The 25,842-nt window shown below is 38.1% G+C and overlaps 2 protein-coding genes across 5 annotated transcripts in view; one reads left to right on the top strand and one right to left on the bottom strand.

The window, feature by feature from the left end:
• Nucleotides 1-244: 244 nt before the first annotated feature.
• LOC306882799 (male-enhanced antigen 1-like) lies at nucleotides 245-2,545 on the top strand. Of its 4 annotated transcripts, none has more exons than XM_079437695.1 (4): nucleotides 245-327; nucleotides 501-768; nucleotides 883-988; nucleotides 1,800-2,545. In XM_079437695.1, the coding sequence occupies exons 2-4, from the start codon at nucleotides 508-510 to the stop codon at nucleotides 1,961-1,963; spliced, it is 531 nt and encodes a 176-aa protein (XP_079293821.1). In that variant the 5' UTR covers nucleotides 245-327; nucleotides 501-507; the 3' UTR covers nucleotides 1,964-2,545. The 4 variants fall into 4 exon arrangements, with proteins under 4 accessions (XP_079293821.1, XP_079293820.1, XP_079293819.1 ...); XM_079437694.1 differs by having other exon boundaries at nucleotides 254-327; nucleotides 410-768; XM_079437693.1 differs by having other exon boundaries at nucleotides 266-327; nucleotides 498-768; nucleotides 1,800-2,544.
• Nucleotides 2,425-25,842, bottom strand: part of LOC306882798 (serine/threonine-protein phosphatase 2A 56 kDa regulatory subunit delta isoform-like) — a 45,110-nt gene continuing 21,692 nt past the window's right edge. Inside the window, exons 4-17 of the mRNA XM_079437692.1 lie at nucleotides 24,686-24,885; nucleotides 15,145-15,255; nucleotides 13,932-14,024; nucleotides 12,153-12,283; nucleotides 11,884-11,943; nucleotides 11,670-11,778; nucleotides 10,769-10,822; nucleotides 10,444-10,614; nucleotides 9,667-9,794; nucleotides 8,509-8,610; nucleotides 8,193-8,265; nucleotides 6,469-6,510; nucleotides 5,827-5,937; nucleotides 2,425-4,778 (exon numbers count right to left, since the gene is read on the bottom strand). Of these exons, the coding sequence (XP_079293818.1) occupies nucleotides 4,641-4,778; nucleotides 5,827-5,937; nucleotides 6,469-6,510; nucleotides 8,193-8,265; nucleotides 8,509-8,610; nucleotides 9,667-9,794; nucleotides 10,444-10,614; nucleotides 10,769-10,822; nucleotides 11,670-11,778; nucleotides 11,884-11,943; nucleotides 12,153-12,283; nucleotides 13,932-14,024; nucleotides 15,145-15,255; nucleotides 24,686-24,885 (1,523 nt within the window). The 3' untranslated portion in view covers nucleotides 2,425-4,640. The remainder of the gene's footprint in view (nucleotides 4,779-5,826; nucleotides 5,938-6,468; nucleotides 6,511-8,192; nucleotides 8,266-8,508; nucleotides 8,611-9,666; nucleotides 9,795-10,443; nucleotides 10,615-10,768; nucleotides 10,823-11,669; nucleotides 11,779-11,883; nucleotides 11,944-12,152; nucleotides 12,284-13,931; nucleotides 14,025-15,144; nucleotides 15,256-24,685; nucleotides 24,886-25,842) is intronic.

The raw sequence follows: 25,842 nt of genomic DNA, 5'->3' as shown, positions 1-25,842 counted from the left end.
TTATTTATTTATATACACGCACAAACAGCACTGGATGGCAATCATTAAAGAGCTAATTATTCACGTTTTTTACTTTTTTCTTTATACAGTTTATTAAAGAACATACAGATGAACAGAGAGACATATCAAATATGATAATACAATAAAACAACAGCAGAACGAACAAACACGGATTCACGCTAATAATAAGGTTAAACTACATAAAAAATAAAAGATTTTAATCAATGCGCAGTTGTGCTTCTGCGCAGAACCGGAAGTAAATAATAGCTCTGAGACAGACACAGCTGCTACAAACATCCGGATCAAAGAGCTCCACAGAAGAAACAGGTAAGAGCTCGTTTACAGCTGGTTTCTTTGTATATTCGTTATATGAAGCTACATCATTTTAATCTTAAGCTTACTTTGACAGGTGGTTGTTTATTCTACACATGTATAAAACACATATTCTAACAGCGTTGGAACAGCTGCCGAGCTGAAAGTCTCTCTGTGTCTGTTAGCAGCTGGTGAATGGAAGTGGCGAGGGCCAGAGAGATGGGTCCCGAGAGAATCTTACCGAACCCCGAGGAGGATGCGCTGCAGGACCGGCCCTCAGACACCGCGGCGCCGGAGGAGTGGAGCGGAGAGGACATGGAGGAGGACGAGGACAGTGCTGGATACTACTATCAGCCTCTGAATCAAGACCCAGACGGGATGAACGGCTCACACACAGAGCCAGCGGACGAGGGAACCACCGCAGAGCAGCTGCAGGACGTCCAGGACAGAATAGAGGTACAGGGAGGCTTGCATCTCTCTGCTTACTCAATGTGGACCAGTGTTGGTTGGTTTACTCACTAATTACTTCCATAAATGTACTTTTTGTCATCATTATGACCATTTTTGCAGGCCATGGGTCTGTTCCTGCCCCAGCCTCCTCCTCCTGACAGCGATGAAGAGGATCCTGAAGGAGCTGCTGCACATATTAGTCATGCGTCCATTCCCATGGATGCAGGTGAGAAAAAGATGTCATTCTCTGTCAGTGTGTGGGACCAAACTATATAGCAAATCTGCAATCAACAACGACTGCTTGATTGTTTTTGTCATTGCATTATGTAAATCATACTATAACCCTGCTTTAATCTGCTATATAATGCATGAAGACTAAGTTATTGTGAACAATATGATTTTCTGTAAAGCTGCTTTGAAACAATGTGTATTGTGAAACGATTTACATATAAATTTGACTTGGATGACTGATATTTTTAAAGAAAACTAGCAAATAGGAAACTACACAATTGTTGAATTTAACTCTGGATATAAATTATATAAAGCTGGAATTAACAGAAGGGATAATGAAAGAACTCAACTGTTGAATTTAATGGAGTAATATATACATTTTTTAAAAGTTTGTTGGAAGTTTGTAATTAACAGGTGAAATTAAACTTCTAAATTAATTTTTTTGCTGGTATGCATGTATATGTAATGGCCTATTGATGTCTAATATTAAAAATTAACTTTTTTCTTAAATATAAAATAACATTAAATGTATAATTTTAAAAGCTTAAATTAGACGTCACATTGTACTTTTTTTTTTTTCTCTTTACCATAGATTATATTCAACGTTTTTAAAATATTAGTATTTTTATGACTTAAAATGATCATTAGATGACTAAAGACAAAAATGAGTTTGCACAAAATCTCCATTATCTTATACCAATATAGATAAATTTTAAATAATGAAAAAAAAACACAACCAATATATTTACCAGCATTATAAAATATATATTTTAGGTACCAGGATATTTTCTCTTCTGTGTTCACAGATCACGTTGAGCTGGTGAAAAGGACCATGGCGGCAGTAAATTTGCCGACACTAGGAATCCCTGCCTGGGCCCAGGAGATCTCCGATGACCAGTGGAAAGACATGGTCCAGCAGACGCTTCAGTCCAAACAAAGCTCTGCAGGCCTGAGACTGGAACGCAAGTGAAACCGTTTCGAGAGCCTCATCTGACCTACTGCACATCTCACACTGCAGAAACATGAAACAGAGCTTCTGACTTCTCAAACAAGGCATTTATACAATGGTTTATACAAACTGTGGACTGTAATTCTTGCAATGGAAATCTAATAGCTTGCCTTTTAATTGCTTTGAACTGATACAAAGGCAGTGTCCAGTTGATGCAGTTACAGAGTAGGCAAAAACTGTCCTAAAAACATCCCAAATGTTTCTCAACCCAGTTGTATTAATGATGCAGTGTGTTCTGTTGCTTTTTTTTTTGTAAAGTGAAGAATTTTGCTAAACTTAGTGGATGCTTTTGTATGAGTATAGAAGCGTAATGGTGCATCTCAGTAATACTCACTTCTCCATTAATCTGACTGTTGATACCTGTGCAATGAGTGACTGATCCTTTATATATCTCACATGGCTAGAGCAACACAAGTGGCCATCACATCTTTTGTGTTTCTTTATTTTTGTTCTGTACATACATGAACATCTGTACAAAATATGACTTTCATACTATGTAATGCTCAACCTAATTAAAGTACAACATATGTACATATGACCTGGAAAGCAGCTTAAGATTAGTGCCAGACTTGGGAAGGAGGACTGGGCGAGGAGGGGAAGGGACAGGCGAGTGTGGAGAGACCCATACTTTCTTAATTTCCCTGTTTCTTGTTGCGGCATTGAGAAAATCAGCATGCTGCGTTCAAGAGTGAAGTTGCCTCTGATTGTTTCTGGAATGTTTTGGTCTATTATTTAGAGGCAACAAGGTTAGCAATTCATGCTCTTGATTGCACGGACAAGTCATTCCCGTACGCTGATAGGCCGAGGTGACGTTACAACACTTCAAACAGCTAATGATTTCAAGACTTCACCTCTGCACTGCATACTAATAGGCTGTAACAGCACGAATCGAAACGTATGCACACATTTGGAGCGATGGAAGAAGGGTAGTAGCTTGAATGCACAGCATGTGGACATTGAGCGAGTTACAGCAAGACCTTTGAGCTAGCAATGACGTTTTGCATTGTCCAGCAGCCTGTAGGAGTAAATGTTCCCTCACTATTGGAATGATCAAAGTGGCACTTCACGAGACAGACCTTTACAACAGAGAGGGGACATCATGCTTCAGAATGGAGTCGTACAAGCAAACCGAATGAAAGAAAAGATGAACTTGGGGCAGAAAGAGGGAACACTGAAGGGCATGGGGTGGGCAAGGGTGCAATCATAAGCAATATACATGACAATATACAGTTCACAAGTATTTGCGCCGGCAACTGCAGGCTGTCGGTTTTCCATATATTAAGCCTGGACAGGTAAGCGAGTATCTTTTCTCTGCAAGTATATAGTCCTATCAGGAGGATTGTATAGCGCTTGATCGTACACTAGACCAGTGCATGTTCTCCATACAGTTCTGATTCCTGAAAAAAATATTGCTTAGGTGCTTTAAAGTGAAAAAAACAAAAAAAACAAAAGACGTACAATTTCAGACAGGATGGTAGTTCCTGATCTTGAACAGTTTCCTTTTTAAAGGTTCGATGGGAGTTCGTTTTTCGTTCTTTTCTCGTTTTTATACATCACAGAAACCTATGAAGCAAAAACAAGACACCTTACTGAAGCTAGGCGGTGAAAACGGATGTTTAGATTTGATGGGTATCTGTTAAAGAGGTATAAGTCTTAAAACGAAAAGACAAACGTAAGCGCAGTAAGGACCGATAGGCCACTGGTGCATGCGTTTAGAGCACATTCTTGTCTTTTCCGCTACTACTTTTACAGCATTTTCTTCAAGCACTCTGCTGGTGGTGTATATAGAGATGATTGCTTACACATTTTCACACTTTTTTTCCCGTTTTTGACGATCATTAACACAATCACTGAGAAAACAGCAAACGGATTAGGACGAACTATTCAGCCTCTGCCTCTTAATATGTGGCCGTGACCTCAAAAATGACTTCTTCAGATGACTACCTGAAGCATTTACAGCACCAGGCCACTATGAAGAAACTATTTCAGGTGTATATCTAGGGAAGTTTCTCCATGTAGTTTTTTGTTTGACATCAAGAATAGCCCTGATCGCTCCCGTTTGGCTACAGACCCTACGCTGAACCCACACGGCAAAATCCAACAGAGGGTCACCGTCTCCATTGAGGTCTTCATTTATCTTGAGTAACATGATTCATTTAGTTAAGTGTGGCCCCTTCACTGTGAACAGATTTACAGAGGAAGTGACTGGAATACAGGAGAAGCTCTCAAGCAGTGGAAAAAACGGGATAGGGAACATGCGGGCAAATGGAGACAGCATAAAGTGGGTAAAATAAAGTGGAGTGTGGAGAGAAAAATGAACCACAGCAAGAGCATACTTTGATTATTTGTAACCCACATTACTTTCTAACAGCTTCTGTTGGATGCGAGGATCAGCAGCTATGGATTTAAGAAGACTTTGGAAAGTGTTTGTGTGCACATAGCGGGTGGGACAGAGTTCATGGGAGCTCTCCACTGCTCTGCGGGCTGGATTTTTGCAGACGGGGCTCTCCAACAGCGAGGGAGGAAGAGAGTATGGATAGAGGCAGAGGAATAGAGAGGTGGGTTACAGCAGGCATCAATTTTGGACCAAGACGAGAGGGACAGTTTAGGCGCGGTGGAGGGTGGTGGTGCTCCCCGGTCAGAGGGCTTCCTGGTTGGCCGTAAGGTACTCCTCCGCTCGCTTGTGAGCTTCCAGGGCTTTTATAGTATACACGTCCTGCGGCAGCTCAGACTTTCGCCTCATCAAAACCTTTTCTTTCTTGATATCTTTCAACCCCTGTGAAGAAAATGGTTATATTACTGAGACAGTGCCCTTTACAGTTAAACTAAAGCCCAAAGTATACTTCAGTTTTGACATCAACACTTAGGCATGTGTGTTCAGAGGAACGCATAGACTTTTTAATCCTCTCTATTTGACCGTGTGAAAAAAACAGGTAGGAATGTCAATTGCTGGAGATTTTGGATTTTCGTCAGTTTAAACTTTCCCGTGATTTCAGTTCTCGCACGCTGTTTGTCAGATGTTTTTTTTTGTCTGTTTGGCACAGGGGAAAAACAATTGCTAAAAAGTATATACTGTACATATTATTGCTACTTTTATTGGTAGTCATATGTTTGATTTATTTCTAATTCTTTTTTCAGCTAAAGCAGTTGCTCTCGTGAATGGCGCTGAAGACTGACCGGAACAGAACAAATTGTTGAATAAAGTAGTTATTTTTGTTTTGTTTGCACACAAAAAGTATTCTTGTAGCTTCATACAATAACAGTTGAATCACTGATGTCAAATGGACTACTTTAACAATGTCCCAACTACGTTTCTGGGGCTTGAACGTGTCAGTTCTAAGATTTCATTCATTTGTGTTCTGAAAATGAGTGACGGTCTTGCGGGTTTGGAACAACACGAGGGTGAGTAATTAATGACAGCATTTTCATTTTTCAGTAAACTATCCTTTTAACACTGATTTGATGCTGTTGGACTGAAAAACAAACCTTAAATTAAAATTAACTGTACTTTCTTTTATTTAGGCCAAACATTAACACAAATGTTTGGTTTCAGGTGGCTTATTACAGCAAAAGATATCCATCCCAAAGGATATTGTTGGCCCGGTTTTGTTTTTACACAACGTTATTTACTAAAGCAGCAAGTTTATATATTTTTTTACCTTATTAGGTCCAGAAAAGTATGTATTGCACTAGGTAACCGACACCAAATTTTAAGAAATGAGTTTGGCACCTATGCTTTAAAACAAACTTGCATGTTGACACGCATAAATCCATTGTTCGTGCATCTTTTGTTCCTGTGACAATCTACAAGTGTTTGATTGTACCTGTGTGGCTTCTGATTCCACAGTCTTCTTCAGCAGCTGGATGTCCTCGGCTGTAGGGGTCTCTGTCTCCATTGAGTACAGGGGCATCCCTCCTTCATTACACATCATATACTGCACATACACAAACATGTCCTCAGTTCACACCTAAACATACATCTGTCACAATGTTTTGTTTATATCAACTTGCTGCATTGATACAGAATTCAAATGATGTGTATATAAGCCATTTTATAAAGGCCTTGAATATGCCTCATCCAAAAAGAAATTAGTGTGAACTTAGTGTTACTGTTTTGAGTCTTTTGTCTTAAATATTACATAATGACAATCATTATGAATACTCTTTGTTTGCATCCATAACATCACAAATATATATAATGAGAAAAAAAAACATGATCAGATGAGATTAAGCACCTTTCAAAGTATTTAACTTACTGAATTATGCAAAAACAGACATAACTGTATGGTTATTAAAATAAACCATTTATGTTGAGTTCCCAGCAAAACTGATATTGAATGACTCATATAGGATTTGATTCAAGCCGCCCACCCTACACCTCAACAGAACTTGGTAGGAAAGATGAAAGTAACCCAAAGAGTAAGATGAATACATATCTATTACGTTTAGAGAAATAAATGACTCACCTCCTCTTGAGCCAGACCGGGCCGCAGCTGAATCTTTGTACTCTGTGAAAATCCAAAACGTATAGTTGACAAACACACAATCCCTCATCACGTCTGATTAAACTCTGGGCTCTTTTTGTGTTTGCCCTCAGAGCACACTGGTGACTTAAGAGAGAGTTGTGGTAATTACACTCGTCAGGAGTAGTTTGGAGTTAATTCATTCTAATTACGTGAAAAAAGAAAGCAAGCAAGAAAGAAAACAAGCTCCCCCTAGTACTTATCAGTAATTAAGTGAACTAGGCTGTTTTAGTTACACACAATGCTTTGGGAATAAAGGTAAATATATCTATACCACTAGCAATATTGAAGCTTGTGCATCTGATAACATTATTTTAATTAACATATATGACTTTGTTGACTACGTCCTATTTGTTTGTCTTTATATGTGCACTACTGTTTAAAAGTTTGCTGTTGTTAAGATTATTTTTTAGTTTTTGAAAGGAGTCTCTTCTGCTCACCAAGTCTGCATTTGTTTGTCAAAAATACAGTAAAAACATTAATACTGTGAAATATTACAATTTATATATATATATATTATATATATATATATTTTTTTTTTTTTTATTTTTTTTTTTTAAATTATATTTTAAAATGGAATTTATTCCTGTGATGCATCACTCGTTTTTAGTATCACATGATCCTTCAGAAATTATTATATGCTAAAGTAACATTTCTTAATGCTGAAAACCAAGTGCTGCTTAATGTTTGTGAAAACTGTGAGACTTTTTCATTTGATGAATAGAAAGTTCAAAATAACAGCATTTATTTGAAACAGTGAAACTCTGTAATATTACAGTCTTTACTCTCACTTTCATTTATTCAACCTGAATTAGGGGTGTAACGGTACACATATTCGTACCGAAAATTTTACACAGGTGTAACGAACAAATACAGCATTTTTTTTTCTCCAGGAAATTCAAACAATAAATGCCGTTTTGACAGTCTTTGATGTGGCCTGACAGATCGCTGTATAACCACCTTGGAGAGCCGCTGGTATAAACACAAGCATTGACTCGAGCGGCCGTGATCATCTCCGGTTCCCGTGTCTGAGCTGTAACGTACCGCAGACTTGTGCGTGAACGCCGCGATCATTCCTTCCTCTTTACTACTAGTTTTAACGTGAATATTCATGAATTAACACCTCATGCCTCATGTAATCGCTCAACCAGTGCGTTTCAACTGTGGAAAGACCTAAACAAAATGCCATCCGTGTCCACACTAGGGATGGCTCAATACCATCATTTTGGCTTCGGTACGATACCAGAATGTAATCGCCTCAAAAGATAAGTGAATTTAAAACAATTTTATTAATTATAATAAAAACAGATTCATATCTTAATACCTTTGTATCAAACTAACAAAAAAACCTACAGGGAACATAGGTTACATTTTGATGTTGGGGAAAAAAAACGTTACATTTTGACTGAGTTTGAAGAAAAAAAATAATTGTTACATTATAACAATGTATGTAAAGAAAGAGCAACTTGTTCAGTAAACCGTTTATTTATAAAAAAATATTCCCACTGCTGTACCGAAATCATGCCGAACAGTGACATTAAAACTGAGGTACGTACCGAACCGTCATATTTGTGTACCGTTACACCTCTAATCTGATTTTTTTTTTCTTTTTATAAAAAAATTCAATACAATTTTGAACTTTTGATTGCTAGCGGGAGGGTGTTTACCTGAGGGTTATGTTTTGCTAGATCTTCAATTTTATGCCACATTTCTTCCCGCTCCTTTAGTTTGTACTTCTCTCTAGGGAAGAACAGTAAAACCAGTTTAGGATACATCTGAGAAAACCACTCATATGTAAATGTGGATACATATGATTGCCACAACTTGCTTAGTAAATGTTTATAGAAATTTGACCAAAAAAGAAGACAACTGCTGACAAGATCTTACCAGCCACTTCTTATGAGAGCAATCATACACAATCTTCACATCTTTTCTCACCTTCGCCATCCCCCATATTCTCTCGATCCCCCCACATTCACTTACTTCTGCTTCTCCGCCTTGTACTGCTGAGTGCAGTCATCAAACAGCTTCTGGTTCATCTCCATAAAGAGCTTCAGAGCATTGTAGATAAGCCCATGGATTGTCCTGCAGGAGGAAACACAGATCCATCAGTCCAGACATTTCAACAGATGGCTTTTCTCTTCTGGTGTTTTGAATATGATGTCTTAAAAGGGTCATATGATGCTATTTTAAAGATCATTATATTGTGTATTTGGTGTAACAGAATATGTTGACATGCTTTAATGTTCAAAAAACATTATTTTTCAAATACTGCACATTATTGTAGTTTTTCTACACCCCACCTCTCTCAAACGCGACGTTTTTTACAAAGACCCTCCTCCCAACAAGTGCAGTCTGCTCTGATTGGCCGAACTTCCCAAGCACACGTCGGAAATGTAACGCCCCTTACCATAATCTCGAGCTTCAGTTTTCAAGTTAGTTTTAGCATCAGTTCAAGCCCGAAAGGGGACCAGTCGCGTGAAAGACACAGTGATGATGCTCGTATGTATTTGCAGCATACAAGCTGCGGTTAAGAAGATTTCCGACGGGTTGTACACTCTGCTGTGATGTGACCCTGTTCCCCTCACACACACACACACACACACACACACACACACGTTACGCGCAAAACTCCGCATCTGAACAGTCAATAGCAAATACTTGAACTAATAACAAAACATACTTACAGTCGCTGATTCAGAAGCGCCAGATTGTCATAGCAGAGTCGGAATTTTAATAGCCTTTGTGCACAGCCAGCCTTGTACTTTTGTAGGTTCACAAAACTGTCGTCCATAAAATGCGTTGCACAAATTCAAACATTTGGGTCATGCTGTTCTATTGTAAAAAAATCTTAACCAATAATTCCTAATTGCATCTACTTTCGGAAGGCCAAATAAAGTGCTTTTGCAAAGAAACACAGCGTCTTCCTCACATGGCTGTATGAAAGAGGCGTTTTAGCCCAGCCTGGATCAGCCTTCTCTTTTAGATAGAATAAATCCTTTTGTGGGAAACTTGGAGCTTTGTAACTCTGCAGATCTTATACGTGCACAAACAGCTACATAACATCATATGACCCCTTTAATATAAAATCAGGCTGTGAAAATTCCAGAAGTGAAGTTTGATTAACAAGTGTGGCTGTACTTGTTCCAGTGGCTCTTGGAGTTCTTGTAGAGAGCGGGAAACATGATGGGGAGGATCTTGGCGGCATTGTCACTGATCAGGCTCATGATATACTCATTGTTCCAGTAATACAATGCTCTTTCAGCAACCTACAACACATTATATAAAGTTGAAGTCAAAAGTTAGTATCATACCATACAGTCCAGATATTTAGGCAAAATAAGAAAAATGTACACATCTTCATTCTGTTCAAAAGGTTTTTTTTGTCCTCAATGTGAAAAGATGGATCTCAAAAATCATACAGTCATTGCTGGAAAGGGTTCAAATACACAAAAAAGCTTAAAAAACAACGGATTTGTGAGACCTGAAGGATTTTTCCGAAGAACAGCAGTCAGTTTAACTGTTCAGACTCATGAACAACTATCACTAAACAGAAATAAAACACAGTTGAGGATCATTCAGGTAAGAATCAAGGGGATGTAAACTTTTGAACAGGATCATTTTTATAAATTCAACTATTATTTTCTCTTGTGGACTATATGTAAACATCTTTTATGTGAATTATCTAATTCAGGTCAGTACTAAAACAATAACATGCATTTCGTATGATCCCTCTTATTTTGGTAAAATAATTAACATTTTGCAGATTCTGCAAGGTGTATGCAAACTTTTGACTTCAACTGTAGATCATTGTTACGAATGCATATGCTAGTATTAAAAAGCTTTTCTTTTAATCTGTCAAGATAACAAGTCTCTCAATGTTCAAGGAGTTTGAAAAGTACTATTGTGCTGTAATACCTGGAAGTGCGGACTTGATACACACTTGGCCAGCTGTCTAAAGAGAGGCTCCATGACTTTAACAAATTCTGAGGGCTCAATGACATCCAAGATTTCCTCCAGCTCGTTCAGAAACATCACCTCCTTAGGACTGTGGGTCTTGGGCCAGAACTTTAGCAGGCCCATAATCACCTGAAGCAGAAGGTGACAAAAAGCTGTGAGAAAGCCATCAATGCTCTCTCAAGTTCACCATGAAAAGAGAATTCAAACAGAAAAACTGGAAAAAAATGTTATTAATAGTGACAGGAAACAGCAAAGGTGCAGTTGCCAAGGCTGTAAATCTTACAGGTTCAGTGAGGCTGCTGTCCTTTTCCAAAAACTGCACCACACAGTAGGCCAGCTGAAAGCAAAGAAAATTACTTTTTTCCAAAAAGACATTACAAAGAACACAATCTGATGACTAACATTGAGCCACAGCTATTCTTCAGTCTATTAATACATTATTCAAAACATCATAACCTATAAGACTTAATCATGAAGTACAGACTATGGATACAGAGGAAGGGGTGGGCGATATGCCAGCAAAAATTTATTCTTTCTAATGCAGTTATGCAAACTTCATGGACGTTTTGACATCTTTCAAATATCACTGTCAATGAGAAATGTGAAAGAGCCTGTTAGAAAAAAAAGCGGTCTGAAACTGAGCCATAACTAAACCCCCCATAACTAGTTACCACTGCTAATGCTGTAAAACATTACTTGTGCTTGTTCTGACACTTTAAAACAAAGAGAGAAAGGATTAAACATATTACCTCAAATCAAAGAAAATCTGGAATAACCATTCCAGAAGAGCCAAAAAATGTTGATTCTGATTTTTATTATTGATTTTTTTTCCAAATGGGAAAAAAAATTCACTCGCAATAGTGCTCTTCAGCTGCAGTCATGCTAATATTCAGCATAATTGTGAGTTTGTATATATTTCTCCCACAAAAACAACCCCAAAAGAAGCTAAATAGACAAGCGGAACGATAATAACAGTGAAACGTCCCAGTGGTGTTGTACTCGATGATTAGCTCTTTTGGAACACCACTCAACCAATTACATTTCAGAACTAACTGTGGTTTAATGCAATTATTGAACGTTCTGAGAATGCTGTGGCTTCCACAGCTCATAATCACCAACCTCTACAAAAAGCAATCATTTCTACATTAAAGTCCTCAACAAAAGAGTGTTCTCCTTAAGCATACCTGTGGGTGATAGACGCTGAGAGACTTGACTTTGTGTAAAGGCAGTAGCACTCTGATGAGGAACATTTTGTGCTCCTCTTTCAGTGGCAGGGCAAAGCCATTAATTATGCTGTGGGAAGAACGAGAGACCAGTCATGTGACAGACAGGGTCAGTAATAAGAGAAAGACCTCCTCTCAGGTTTGTCATGGCAACACTGATAGTGGTCACACTCACCTTCCTAAGATTTCTAAAAGCTCTGCAATCCCATTGTGATGCTCCGTCTCGTATATAAACCTACAGTGCGAGATCAAGGACATCGACTCAATGGATGAACTCTGGAGGAGCTACCCGTCTCGCCTTTTCGCACAAATGCCAAACTCGGCTGATTCAGAGATAGACTTGCTTCTAAGAGCTCACAGTCTCTGTCTACCATTACAGAGTTTATGAATGACAATATTTTTAGAGCAAAAAGCAGAGGTGGATTAGTTAGACGGAGCTCTTGCCTGTAGAATATATTGTTGATCTGCCGGCGAATGTAGGCTCTCAGCCCGAGGAACTTTCCGTAGATGCGGTGAAGGATGGTTTTCAGGAAGTCCCGCTCTCGGGGGTCTTCACTGTCGAAAAGCTCCAGAAGCTGAAAAGGATTAAGATGACCTGAAGTCATTAGCATAATCATAAAATGTGTTTTGAAACACAATCCCAGTAGCTATGTTTACATGCATCCAAATGATTTGCTACTAATCTGATAGATGGCTCAACCGGACAGAAAGCCTTAAAGGGATAGTTCACCCAAAAATGAAAATTCTGTCATCATTTACTCACCCTCAAGTAGTTCCAAACCTGTATGAATTTCTTTGTTCTGCCGAACACAAAGGAAGATATTTTTAAGAAAGTTTGTAACCAGGTTGTTTTGGGGCACTATTGACTTCCATAGTAGGAATAAAAAATATTATGGAAGTCAATGGTGCCCCAGAACTGCTCTGTTTCCCACATTCTTCAGAATCTTCCTTTGTGTTCAGCAGAACAAAGACATTCATACAGGTTTGGAACTACTTCAGGGTGAGTGACAGAATGACAGAAGTTTCATTTTTTGGGTGAACTATCATTTCAACATTTCAATCGATCTGACTGAGCTCGAGCTGAACAAAATTTTGTTATGATTAAAAAGGGTGGTGTTGAACTGAAATAATCAGAAAACATTAAGCATGTAGACGCTAACTATTTTCTCATTTGATTTCAAAAATAACTTGCCCACATGAGCAATGCCATGATACACATTTATGCAAGTTTTACGTCATAACAGCATGTGTATGTTTATTGATATCTTATGATCTGGTCAGCAGAAGAGACTAAATATTTACTAAAAACCTCTTCTGACAAATGTCAGCTGTCGTTTTATGGCCTGGTCACTTCAAACGTTTTTCTTTTCCTGATTAGACAGCTATCCGATTGTGAAAAGACCAGGTGTTAATGCCCTCAGAAGTACTTTCTTTTTCAGAGGGTATTCGTTTTGCTCACTGCTATTGTGGTCTTTGATCTCGAGAATGGCTGATGATAAAATGCAGCTCATATCATATAATGCTTTCATTGATGTGAACTCATGAAAGGAGACACATGTATGTGGTCAAATGTAAATGGAAGCATTTTAACACATCAGATAGCTATCCGATCAGTAAAAACACATCAAGTGACCAGGTGTAAACAGGCCCTTAGATGTGGCAAAAACAATAACTGTACTCAAATTAACTCTGGTGACAATATCAAAGTGGCCTTCTCTGGTTCTGAACGCAGCGACTGGGTACTGAAGATTTCAGAATACTTTAATGCATATGTAAACAAATGTGTTAATTGGATTGCAATGCTAAGGGCTCATATAAACAGAAATGTCAGAATCTGAAACTGGATTTGATTCATTCCAAAACTAATTGCATGTAAACATACCTAGTGAGTTGTACTCTTGGATCGCTTCTAGAAAAATAAAAAGTTTTAGGTCCAGAATCCTGCTCTCTAGTTATCAGTATCACCATCAGTCCATGGGGAAAAAGCTGATCCACCATTAATTCAAAGTGATTCTGGCATGGTGATTATACCCTTGTTTTAAACTTGACTTAGTATTCTACACAGGCAAGTGCTGATCTCTGCACTTCTACACGCTTGTAAAACCTGTAAGAGCAGCTGGCCTCTCTGACACTCACAGCAGAGGAAGTGTGTATCTTCCTCTGATAGTGTGCCGGTGAGGACAAACTGTGATGCAGCTATAGGTCAGAAAAAAGGACACTCACCGACATTACAAACTTTTGGTCGATGTATTTTTTGGCAATGTTGGGCTGGAAGTCAGGTGACTCCAGGAATCTTAAGAAGAATTCATGCACCAGCTGAGGAAAGGAGAAAGAGGAGGTGAGAAAGTAATACAACTCAATACTAATACATGATTAATGTAACGGTCTGGTCCTCTTTGCCACAAAACAATAAATGCTGTCAGTTCCTGAACAAATGGGCTTTTTAATCATTTGAGACAGATACTTTGTTCCAAAACCTAGTGAACTGCTTCGCTGCAACCTCATAGGCAGGGAACCTCAGAAGTGACTGGACTGCAACGCTCTACATAAGCAGCAAAACTGTGACCTACACAAACAGCACCTTTTTTGACTATGACTTTAGCATAGTGCTAAAGCTAACAACAAATATAGAACTCTTTAATTTCTCTCAGAATACATCCTTCAGTATTGAATAGGGATGTAACGATATCAAAATCTGATAATAAAAAATACGATATTATTGCGATATGAAGTCCAAGATACGATATTTATTGCAATATAAAAAAAATTAAGAATGGGGGGGGGGGTCCTTATTTGTAATTCGCCTTGGATAAAAGCGTCTGCTAGATGACCAAATGTAAATGTAATGTTCTTAACTAAGAAAACTTGTTTTAAAGGGGACTCAACCCTCTTTTTATTTCTGATATACTTATCTCAGTCTAAATTACATTCACACTGGTGTTTTAGAAAGCCAAACAAATTAGAATAGAATAATATTAACAACAACAATGACAGCAATAGCCATATACTGTAAAACAATTGCACTGTAAAATAAATGAAAATGAAGACACATCGTCATCGCAATATCACGATATTGATAATATCGTTGCATCCTTGGTATTGAAAGATATTTTTAGATTCAATATTTGGATTCATTTCCCCTGAGCTCAGTGCAATGCATGTGATTCACCACAAAGGACATATATGATGCTACCTTGAATTTGGGCAAATTCTAAAATTTTACAACCTGTGCTGATGGAGGTTGTAGAACAAAGTGATACAGTTTTGTATCTTCATGGCTTCAAAACAGTTAAAACCTTGAATTTTCACAACATAACACAAACAGGCAGATGAAAGGGAAAACACCAAGAACGACCAGAAACATTCACTGAGGGTATACACTGAAGATTTTGATAAATATGACATAATAGTGTTGATAATATAAAGCTGCACACACCTGCAGGTGAGGCCAAGCTGCCTCTAGAGTGGGTTCGTCCTCCTCTGGGTCAAACTCTGCTCCCGTGGGGTTGGAAGAGGGCGGCAGGGTCCTGAACAAGTTTACAGAAAACTGGGAAGAAATACACATTATCTGTCATTATGTGAACAGAGAAACTCCCTATTCTATGAATATATTAAACGTACTGTAATATACCAATATACTGTAATATTTCTATCTGGTATATCATAAAGAAATATGCATTAGAGACCTTAGAGAAAAGAAAAAAATTACAGGTATAAAAACTAACACCGTATAGTTCTCACAATACCTTTTTTGTATCACGACACCAGGTGATATTAGGACCAAGTGAGTAGTGATAGCTTTGTGTGGATCTGTCTTTACAGAGGCTTTTCGGTTGTATTTAAATTTAGTTGACACAAAATTAGTATTGCTACACTGGAATATTGTTACCCAAATTATATTATTTTTAAACATTTTAATTGCTTCACTTTCCCACAGAAAACTGAAGAGCGTAGAGCCAAAATATTTGTTTTAAAATTCTGTCTTCAATAAGTATTACAACCAAACTTATCATGAGAGGCACTTGTGCGGTTGCTTTTGCTTTTTTATTTCACATACACTATTTTTAAGGGTTGGCATATGTAGAGATGTGTCAGATGTACTTCTTTTGCCATCAAATGTCTCTTTAGCTCTCATTATGAATCCAAGGCATTAAATATGTATGACCTAAAACATCAGCTCCCTCTGAAGTGACAAGGGGTAAGATACTGCTTATTACTTCTGTCCCAAAATGGCTGAGAGGAAGGACAGGAGTGTTACTACTGCAGAGGGGGCGGCACTGCTCTCTCTGTCAAGATGACGCAATGTTTCGACCACAACCTCAGACTAGAGTCGACTCAGACCTCCAGACAGGAGAGGGAGGGGCGAGACATTCTCTCTAACACCTCACACTGAGGCGGGACATGAGAGTCTAATGAGTGCATGAGAGTGAGGGGACAAGCGATTGTCTTGCAATACAGTTGCAAGATTTATGATTGGGAATAGGGCTAGCATTTATTAAATGTTCACAATATAAACAAAGTAATTTTCTATCACAATGGGTCTCATTCACTGAGCAAGCGTATGCACAAATTTGTGAGATTTTAAGAAAATAAATCTTGATTCGCCACAATTTTCGTAATAAAATGTATTCTAAATTTACGAAAATTATAGGAACTGAAACCACACGTACACACGGCCTTATAATTGTTTATTAATCCTAATTCGACTATAATTATGCTGAAGTATTTAAAGCTGGCTAATGAAAGATCTGTAATCTGGGTCTGTATAAAAGGTGTTCATTGTGAGAACGACAAACTTGACAAGCTTGTTTCCGCCACAGAATAAAACATTTGAAAAGATAACTGCGACTTTTTCATCTCACAATTGCTAGTTTACATCTTTTTCATCTCACATATATCTATCAGAGGTCCATCATTGACAGATTACACTGAGGGTGATCTATTGTAATTTCTAACTGTAATTCCCACTCCAGTGTAGCAGCAGAGCGCGGGGATCATCAGCTCCAGGAAAAAAAATGCGTTTGATTATGCACAGGTGAGTACACACTCGTAAAGCGAAAGAGATGATGTTCATGTGCGCTGCCGCTTCGCTTGATCTGAGGTGTCTACAGCGATCTATCATGCCACATTAAAGAGCGGCGAAACGGTAGGCTATTTATTGCTTGAATTTCCTAATAAAATGGACAGAATTTGCTTACTTTTCTTTTTAGGAGTGCTTGTCCTCCTAATTAAAAAAATTTAGGAACACCTTCTGATCAATAATCAAATTCTGATAAAAAAAATTAGCCTTCCTAATACGAGGTGATATTTGACTCAGTGATTTACAGGGGCATTTTCTTTTTACCTTTGTAATGGGATTTTTTCAAATTTTATTAAAAGTATGTCATCTGTCAAATACAAAAATGTATACTGTATTTATAAGCTTTTAAAATGTTCTAATTAAAACAATATAAGATGTAGAATAAGACAAATAAGTTACCAATCATATGAAATTAGTATTAATAAAAAACTAATTTGGCTTGTAGGTACATTTTCAGACCTTTAATGCGGCTCAGGTGGCATGAGTGTAATTTAATGTTGAGATTAATGTTTTAAATATAAAATTTTGAATATGGAAATATTAAATTATTTAAATAACTGAAATTTTCCGGTAAAACTGAAATTAAAACCGCCAGTAGGTGGTATTGGCCGATTTTTCGCATGACCGGCCAGAATCGGCCGGTTAGTCCGATTCCGAGCCGATCCTTTTATTCGCGATTATTGTAGATGCGGTGTTAATTTCGTTGGTGAGAGGAAAGGCCTTACGTAAAAATGAATTTTAAAAAATTACAGAGAGAATAATAATAATATTTCTCAGTGTTTCAAGTGTTGCAGGTGTTTTTTTTCCGCTGTAGACTTTTTAAATTAAAAAGCATAAATTTTTCATAAATCAAAATTGTTTTCGTTTATTTTTTGGTAGTCTAAGGTTGGTTGGGGATTCGGGAAGAGGGTGGGGGCTCCAGATTTTTTTTATAGGTTTAAAGGGGGGCGCGTCAAACAGTTTGAGAACCAATGGGTTAGGGCAGTGGTTCCCAAGCTGGGGGGCGCGACTCCTGGGGGAGGGAGGGGGGTGGGTTGCGGAGCTATGACAAGGGGGGACACGGCAAGGTTGAGGGATAGTGTACAGTCAGCAGATTATTTTGCAAAAGAAACCTCTGTAGCGTGATAAAGACTACACTGCGTAATTTTCCCCGCGTATCACTTGCCTGTTAAGTAAATAATTGAACGAAAAATATTAATTTGACATTTTAATGCCCGCTTGAGCGCTCCGTTATCAGTTGTAGCTGTTGTGGTTGTATCAGTAACAGACCACTAGATGGTGCGATTGAAGAATCAGAGTTGTATTGCAGGGAGCCATGTAGAAACATAAATGAACGATGCATGGTTCTGCTCTAAGCATGTAAGTTACGAGTTGTGAAAGGACTGCCAGTGCCAGGTAAACAAAGCAAATTATGAATATACTTAAGATTCACAAATACCAAAACAACGCGTCTACACCAGACGCGAGTGGCGTGACAAAAGCAAATAGAACCTAGTGATGTTCTGTGCTGTGGATGCGGCGTGACGCTACAGGACAAATCCATAACAGTAAACTGATGTCCCGTTCCATTTCTAACGAACTGCAGCGCTCTAAACAAAGGACAATTTCAAATATTCATAAGAGAATCGTGAAAAAAAAAAAAGTTTCCTCAAAAATATTAAGCAGCACAAATGTTTACAACACTGATAATAATCAGAAATTGTTTCTTGAGCAGCAAATCAGCTATTAGAATGATTTCTGAAGGATCACGTGACACTGAAGACCGGCGTATTGATGCTGAAAATTCAGCTTTGATCACAGAAATACAGTAGCCTATATGTTAAACCATTCAAATAGATATTTTAAATGGACAATTTCATAATGTTCAAATGTGTAAATGTTCAAATAAAGCTTTGAAAAGGTTTCATAAAAAGGTAAACCTCACATTTCAGCCTTTAAATAAAAGGGTTAAGTCAAAATGATAATTGATTAATAAATGGTTATATGCAGGGCCTATAACTAACTTTTTGCCACACCTGCCAATGGCATGATCAAATTTACTGGCCAAAACTTTTTTTACCAGCCATGAAACTTTTTTTGCAAAAACAGGCAGTTATTACTACTTCAATGACTAAACATAGCCTATTTACAATGTTTTTAATTTGTCCTGCTACTGGTGTCTCTATTAAATGCATCCCTCAATTTTACTTATTAATTATAGCCATTCAACATTACAGTATATTTTAAAGCCATTATTTTTAACATTTAATAGGCTCTGAAATATAACAACTTAAGCGATTTTAAAAATCTTCACATAAACTATAAATTGTATATGCATAAACATATACAGATAAATCTTTGTTCAAGCTACAAAAGTTAATAAGTGACTAGAGCAGTTGAGTGATTTCTCTTTTTCTTTTTTCTTTGATTTACATCAATGACAGACTTCAGCAGGTTTCACTAGATTTTCTCCCAACTCTTTACAGTCATTTAAGACTTTATGGCCTGGTTTCACAGACAGGGCTTAGACTAAAACAGGATTAGGCCATTGTTCAATTAGGACATTTAAGTCATTTTTACAAACGTGCCTTAGAAAAAACATTACTGGTGTGCATCGTGAGACAAAATAAAGGCACTAACATGTTTTAAGATCACTCAGTGCAAGTTTCTTTCAGTTGAAACAGCTCAAACTTACATTTTAGTCTGGGATTAGCCTTAAACCTTGTTTGTGAAACCGGGGGTATAACTCATTTAAGACTACGTTTACGAGGTAACTCGCCAAAACCACGCATTTTGACATTGTGTGTGCTTTCGTCAGTTGAAGTGCTACAGGTACGCTGTCTGAAGCAGCTCTGCGTAAGCGTACAGCCGAACACGCAGCCTTTCAAACTATATACTGCACTGCACCGTTTCCTATGTGTCGGATTATGAAGAATAAAGAAAAGTTAATTTTGGAAAATTATGCATGCAAATGAAGCAAAATCTTCTCAGGTAAACGTTATTTGAACCGTGTCTAGGGACAAGCTGGCCATTACATTGCTCTGATTTTATCGGTCCGTTTGTATCTATTATTTGATTCGCTCTTGTCGCTTATGACAGAGCAGCTAATCACGTTGACCTTGTCTTTGGAAAAGATCGTTTTATTTGCTTATGTCAGAAACAGCAAATCTCTTTAAAACTGGCTGTTGTTTTCACTACATTGCATTGTAATATTTTGTAAAAGTTGTACCCGGCAACTAGGGGTGGGCGATATGGAAAAAATATATCACAATTTATTTTAGAAATATCACGATTTTATCACGATTCTTTGTCATGTTGGTTTTACTATTTTGGTTTAAAAAAAAAAAAAAAAAGACATGGCAGATATTTAGGCCAAAGTGGGCGAAGATAAAAATCTGTGTCATTATTTTATCTTTCTTATTAAAAAATAACAACAAAGATACACATAATATATAATATACAAATAAAACAAACAGTGCTTTATTTTCAGGCAGGACCATTCAATGAAATTGAATGAACAAATATAAAAATAAAACACTAGATAGACTGATTCATAAAGCAACTGTATTAAAGTTTTTCAGTCAAGAATAGTGAGTGATTTTTCTCTTTGCGTTTTGTTAACGTTAAATGAATAGTTCCCCCAAAAATAAATATTCTGTCATCTGTCTGTCATAATGTTTTATTTTTATACCATCATTTACTCAAAAGTTGTTTTACACCTGAATGAGTTTCTTCTGCTGAACATAAATGCTATTTTGAAGAAGGTGGAAAACCAAACAGTTGCTGGTCCTCAGTGACTTCCATAGGATTTTTCTTTCCTGCTATCAAAGTCAATGTGGACCAGCAACTGTTTGGTTACCCTCATTCTTCAAAATATCTTCTTTTGGGTTCAGCACAAGAAATTAATAGAGGTTTGGGACAACATGTGAGTGAGTAAATAATGACAGAAATTAAATTTTAGGGTGAACTATCCCTTTAATGACAGTCAACAGCATGTTTAGTACTGTCCCTTTAAGACCTGCACGCATCTAATATACAGGCACGCATCCGTTTCTCTCTTAACTATTTACTTTCATTTTAGAGATAACCAACTGAGTCTGTATGTAAACCTTGTGTGTTTTGACAGTATTAGCGCAAAAGATAACTTAGTTGAGTAATCAGGCGCTGTTTGACAGGGTTTTAGTGCACGTGCTTCAGGTGTATGCGCTCAGAACAAGCGCACGTCAGACCAGCGCGCGAATTAAACATTTAACCAGCAAGGCTTGTGTGCAAATAATGTACTTTTGCGATCGCGAATAAGTGCAGTGTCCTGTCAGAGTAACTCTACTGCTGTATGTGGTGTTGTACAGTATATAGTGACGGAGGCACCAGAACTGTATTTGACAATGTGCGCTGTTGCACGATACTACGATATTTCTTCAAAAGCAGATCGTGGAGACATTTTTATCGTCCACGATCAAAAATCGTCATATCGCACACCTCTACCACCAACTGGCGACTGACACGGTTACATGTACTCACCAACGCAGATTTTTACTCGCATTTGGCGAGTGTTAATTTTAGGCCCTGGTTATATGTATTTTATCTGCTTCATAAATATTTCTAGACAACTTATCTGAATTTGTTTAAATGTGTAGAATCCACATAAGCTTGTTTTTCCTCAGCCGGTCAAAATTTACAGCAGGTTTTAATGATCATTTAAAAATGAAACGGTAACACTAACTGGGGAATTTTATCATCGGTAATCGCTTCATCTCGACAATGACATTTGCATAGATTTTTGTTTGTATGTGCTGCCAGTTATAGTTCTTAGAAAGAAAATCAGAATCGACAAAAATCGGTATCGGCAGATCACACTTCCAAAAAAAAAATAAAACAAAAAATCGGAAAGCGGCCAAGAAAATTGCAATTGGTGCATCTCTAAATATTAACTTCTTGTTTATTGAACTGTTGTTAATCTGAATACACTTCACTGAGAAACTGCAGCCATGGCGGGGATGATTTTTGGTGTGGTGGCCCACCACGGCAGAATGTAGCAGAAACACACACATATCGGCTACTTTATTAGGTACACCGGTTCAATTACTTGGTAACACAAATTGCTGATCAGCCAATCACTAAATGCATTTAGGAATCTAGATGTGGTGAAGATGACTTGCTGAAGTTCAAACCGAGCATCAGAATGGGGAAGAAAGGGGATTTAAGTGACTTTGAACGAGGAATGGTTGTTGGTGCCAGACGGGCTGGTCTGAGTATTTCAAAAACTGCTGATCTACTGGGATTTTCACACACAACCATCTCTAGGCTTTACAGAGAATGGTCTGAAAAAGAGAAAATATCCAGTGAGTGGCAGTTGTGTGGACGAAAATGCCTTGATGATGTCAGCGGTCAGAGGAGAATGGGCAGACTGGTTAGAGATGATAGAAAGGCAACAGTAACTCAAATAACCACTCGTTACAACCAAGGTATGCAGAATACCATCTCTGAACGCACAACACGTCGAACCCTGAAGCAGATGGGCTACAGCAGCAGAAGACCACACCGGGTGCCGCTCCTGTCAGCTAAGAACAGGAAACGGAGGCTACAATTCACACAGGTTCACCAAAATTGGACAATAGAAGATTGGAAAAACGTTGCCTGGTCTGATGAGTCTCATTTCTGCTGCGATATTCAGATGGTAGGGTCAGAATATGGTGTAAAGAACATGAAAGCATGGATCCATCCTGCCTTGTCTCAATGGTTCAGTCTGGTGGTGGTGGTGTAATGGTGTGGGGGATATTTTCTTGGCACACTTTGGGCCCCTTAGTACCAATGTAGCATCGTTTAAACGCCACAGCCTACCTGAGTATTGTTGCTGACCATGTCCATCCCTTTATGACTACAGTGTACCCATCTTCTTATGGCTACTTCCAGCAGGATAATGTCACAAAGCTCAAATCATCTCAGACTGGTTTCTTGAACATGACAATGAGTTCACTTTATCCAAATGGCCTCCAGAGTCACCAGATCTCAATCCAATAGAGCACCTTTGGGATGTGGTGGAACGGGAGATTCGCATCATGGATGTGCTGCCAACAAATCTGCAGCAACTGCGTGATGCTGTCATGTCAATATGGACCAAAATCTCTGAGGAATGTTTCCAACACCTTGTTGAATCTATGCCACGAAGAATTAAGGCAGTCCTGAAGGCGAAAGGGGGTCCAACCCGGTACTATCAAGGTGTACCTAATAAAGTGGCCAGTGAGTGTATATATATATTAGGGATGGGTCACGATTTTCGAATATTCGATTAATTCATAGAATATCGAATAGGTTGTGCAATTATATTTGTCTAAAAATTCCCCATGTTTTACGGTGCTGATGCGGTGGTTACGCGTAAGCAGTGGTAAGCGCCAATAATGCACCTAAAAGCTGTCAGACAGCAGAAGAACACACTCTCTCACGCGAACGCTGTAGACTTGCAACTAAGAACAATGTCAAATAAGAGTTCTGTGCGGACCACAAATATCACATTCCAAAGCGTTTTCAATGCCCAGCATATTAATAACGGCTCACTAATGCCCGCCGTTAATTTACAGTATAATTACCCAACAAAATAATTGCGAGAGAAAGTATTGGAATATATTTTTTGAGCAGTTTAATACCTTATGAGCAGCTGATTTATGCTAACGGATGGACTGCTATGTTAATAAGTGCTGTCATTCTGTTACGTTTATTGTATTAATGTTTCAGCATGTTACAATCATTATATGGCTTGAGTTAAGATAGCCTCTCTTTAAATAAATTAAACCGTTTGTTATCATACAGATTAAAAGCGTGAATGGTCTCCCTCTCTGTTTATGGGTGTGCAACACTAGCCTACTAACCTACGTGCGTGCATACATACAGGGATATTTTCAAATAATCTAATAATTCCTATATATATATATATATATATATATATATATATATATATATATACACATACATACATATACACACACACTATATACTCCTACTGAATGGCTGCAAAATATAACTGAGTTTTTTTTTTTTTTACTATATCACTGAGCCCTATTTGGGACCTAGTAGATCTCCTCTTCGAATTATGAACTGCTGAAAGGAAACGCAGGTGTCTAGGCCTTGATTTATGATGGCTAATTACCCATAATTCCCTGGTGTACATTTACACTTCAGCAGATTTCATCCTGGGTCTGGCTAGAAATCACCTCTGCATCGGTCAGGCAAAAGCTATTACTGTCAATTGCTCGCAGAGGATGTGTCATAAGCAGGGGTGTATACTCGCCAGATGTTTGTCCTATTATCTCCTGACCAGATGAGAATCAGCTAACCAACGTGGAAAGAATGGAAAGAAATAACGGAAGCTAATGTTTGACATAAACGTGTACTGTTTACAGACCTACAACTGCTCAAAAGATGTGTGCGCAGTACAGGAACCAAATGGACTGTCAGGTACTCAAATAGGCAAAATTACTTCTTGTGATTAAATCCGCAGGTGTCAAATGAAGAATTATGAAATGTTTACAAAAAATGTTTATAGGTTGCAGTGTGCTATATCCCTGAATCCTTCATGCCACTTGTCACTTTAAATGAGTTCTTGTGACTCACGTAAAAGGTGAGTCACACGATGCAGTGCAGCTGAGGCATCACCTAGTGTGTTCACAATTGAGGGATCTCAAGATGGTAAGAGAGGCTTAATGTTGCCATGGAAACTGAATTCAAGGGGCAATTTTCCATTAAAAAAAGGATTGTTACATTTGAGAAAACTCCCAAGTGATTTTTGAAATGCAATATTTTATTTAGAATCAGGGTTGACCACTGCAGAGCGATAGGGTGGTGTAAACTAAGCCACACACTGCTTATATGCACGAGCACCATGTATGAAAAGCAATGAGGATGTGTCAATGTTTGTGCCCACCATGATGACAGCTTCAGGGTAGATGGACTCTGTGACCACGTCACGGTTGTGTGTGATGTACTCCACCATTTCATTGAGGCCAGCTCGCTTCACCTCTTTGTACTTGAGATCACTTAATGGATCAGTCACAAAGTCGAAAAGCACACAGCACTGCCGCAGTTTCTGGACAAACAGTTCTTCTCGATCCATGGGTGGGGCATCTAGAATGGGAGACAAAATAAACAAAACAGCCTGAGTGACACCTGTCAGGCAGGAGATGGGCGGCAGGCAAAACAGTCAATCAAACTGACCTGCAAAACTCCCAGGAAAGATTTCCAGAGCTCTTACTGTGCTATTTCACACCAATGCATCGTTTAAACAGAGCTCCCGTTTAGGAGGCTCTTTGGTCCAACAGTTTCATTTACACCTTCCTCTCACCTTGACCGTGAAACTCATATGTTTGTCTGTGTGTTGGGAACTGTGTGTCCCTGCATGAGCTTGTGGAAAATAGCACTGTTCTGCCAAGGCAACACACTACTGCAATTATAAAAAGGCCATAATAGCTGGACTGGAATCAGGTGACCAAGTACTGGAGATGGGCAATATAGCCAACTGAATATTCATAATATAATCATAATGCTTTTGCTGACTATATACACTACTAGGGCTGGGAAAAAAAATTGATTTTTCAATTCATCTTTTTTCTTAAATGACATCGATTCGATATCGATTCTCAAAATTCGCGAATCGATCTTTTCCGGTATCTATTTGAGCACACATTTAAAACAAGATCTGATCAATGTGATTCTTATCATTAATCTTCTCCACTAGATGTCACCCTTATTTACCTTGCACGATGTTACAACAGAAAGCCTGTCATTCATTCAGTGCTTATCATGGTGGAGATACTGTTGATGAGAACCAAGAACAAAGCCATACGTGTGATTCGTAATGCTCAGGTGAAACGCTATAGTAATCCTATAAATCTGTGGAAGCATTTCATATCACGCATAAGGCACCATGATTTCCGCAATGAATGGCGGATGGCCCTATGATTGAATTATGGATTCCAGTCATAAAAACGGAATTTACTATATAAGGTGGAATGTCATGGAATTTGTCAAACTTTAAATGAATTAATCAAAAGTAGGTGATTACACTTAAATATGGACTAGTAT

This window comes from Barbus barbus (assembly GCF_936440315.1).
Source record: "Barbus barbus genome assembly, chromosome: 16".
NCBI classification, from domain to species: Eukaryota; Metazoa; Chordata; class Actinopteri; order Cypriniformes; family Cyprinidae; genus Barbus; species Barbus barbus.
Note: the sequence above shows the minus strand (reverse complement) of the source record. Positions and strands in the feature narration are given on the sequence as shown.

Coding starts and splice junctions, on each gene's coding strand:
- LOC306882799 (XM_079437695.1), top strand. CDS start 508: ATGGAAGTGGCGAGGGCCAGAGAGATGGGTCCCGAGAGAATCTTACCG. Junction 769..882: donor ACGTCCAGGACAGAATAGAG/GTACAGGGAGGC, acceptor CCATTTTTGCAG/GCCATGGGTCTGTTCCTGCC. Junction 989..1,799: donor GTCCATTCCCATGGATGCAG/GTGAGAAAAAGA, acceptor CTGTGTTCACAG/ATCACGTTGAGCTGGTGAAA.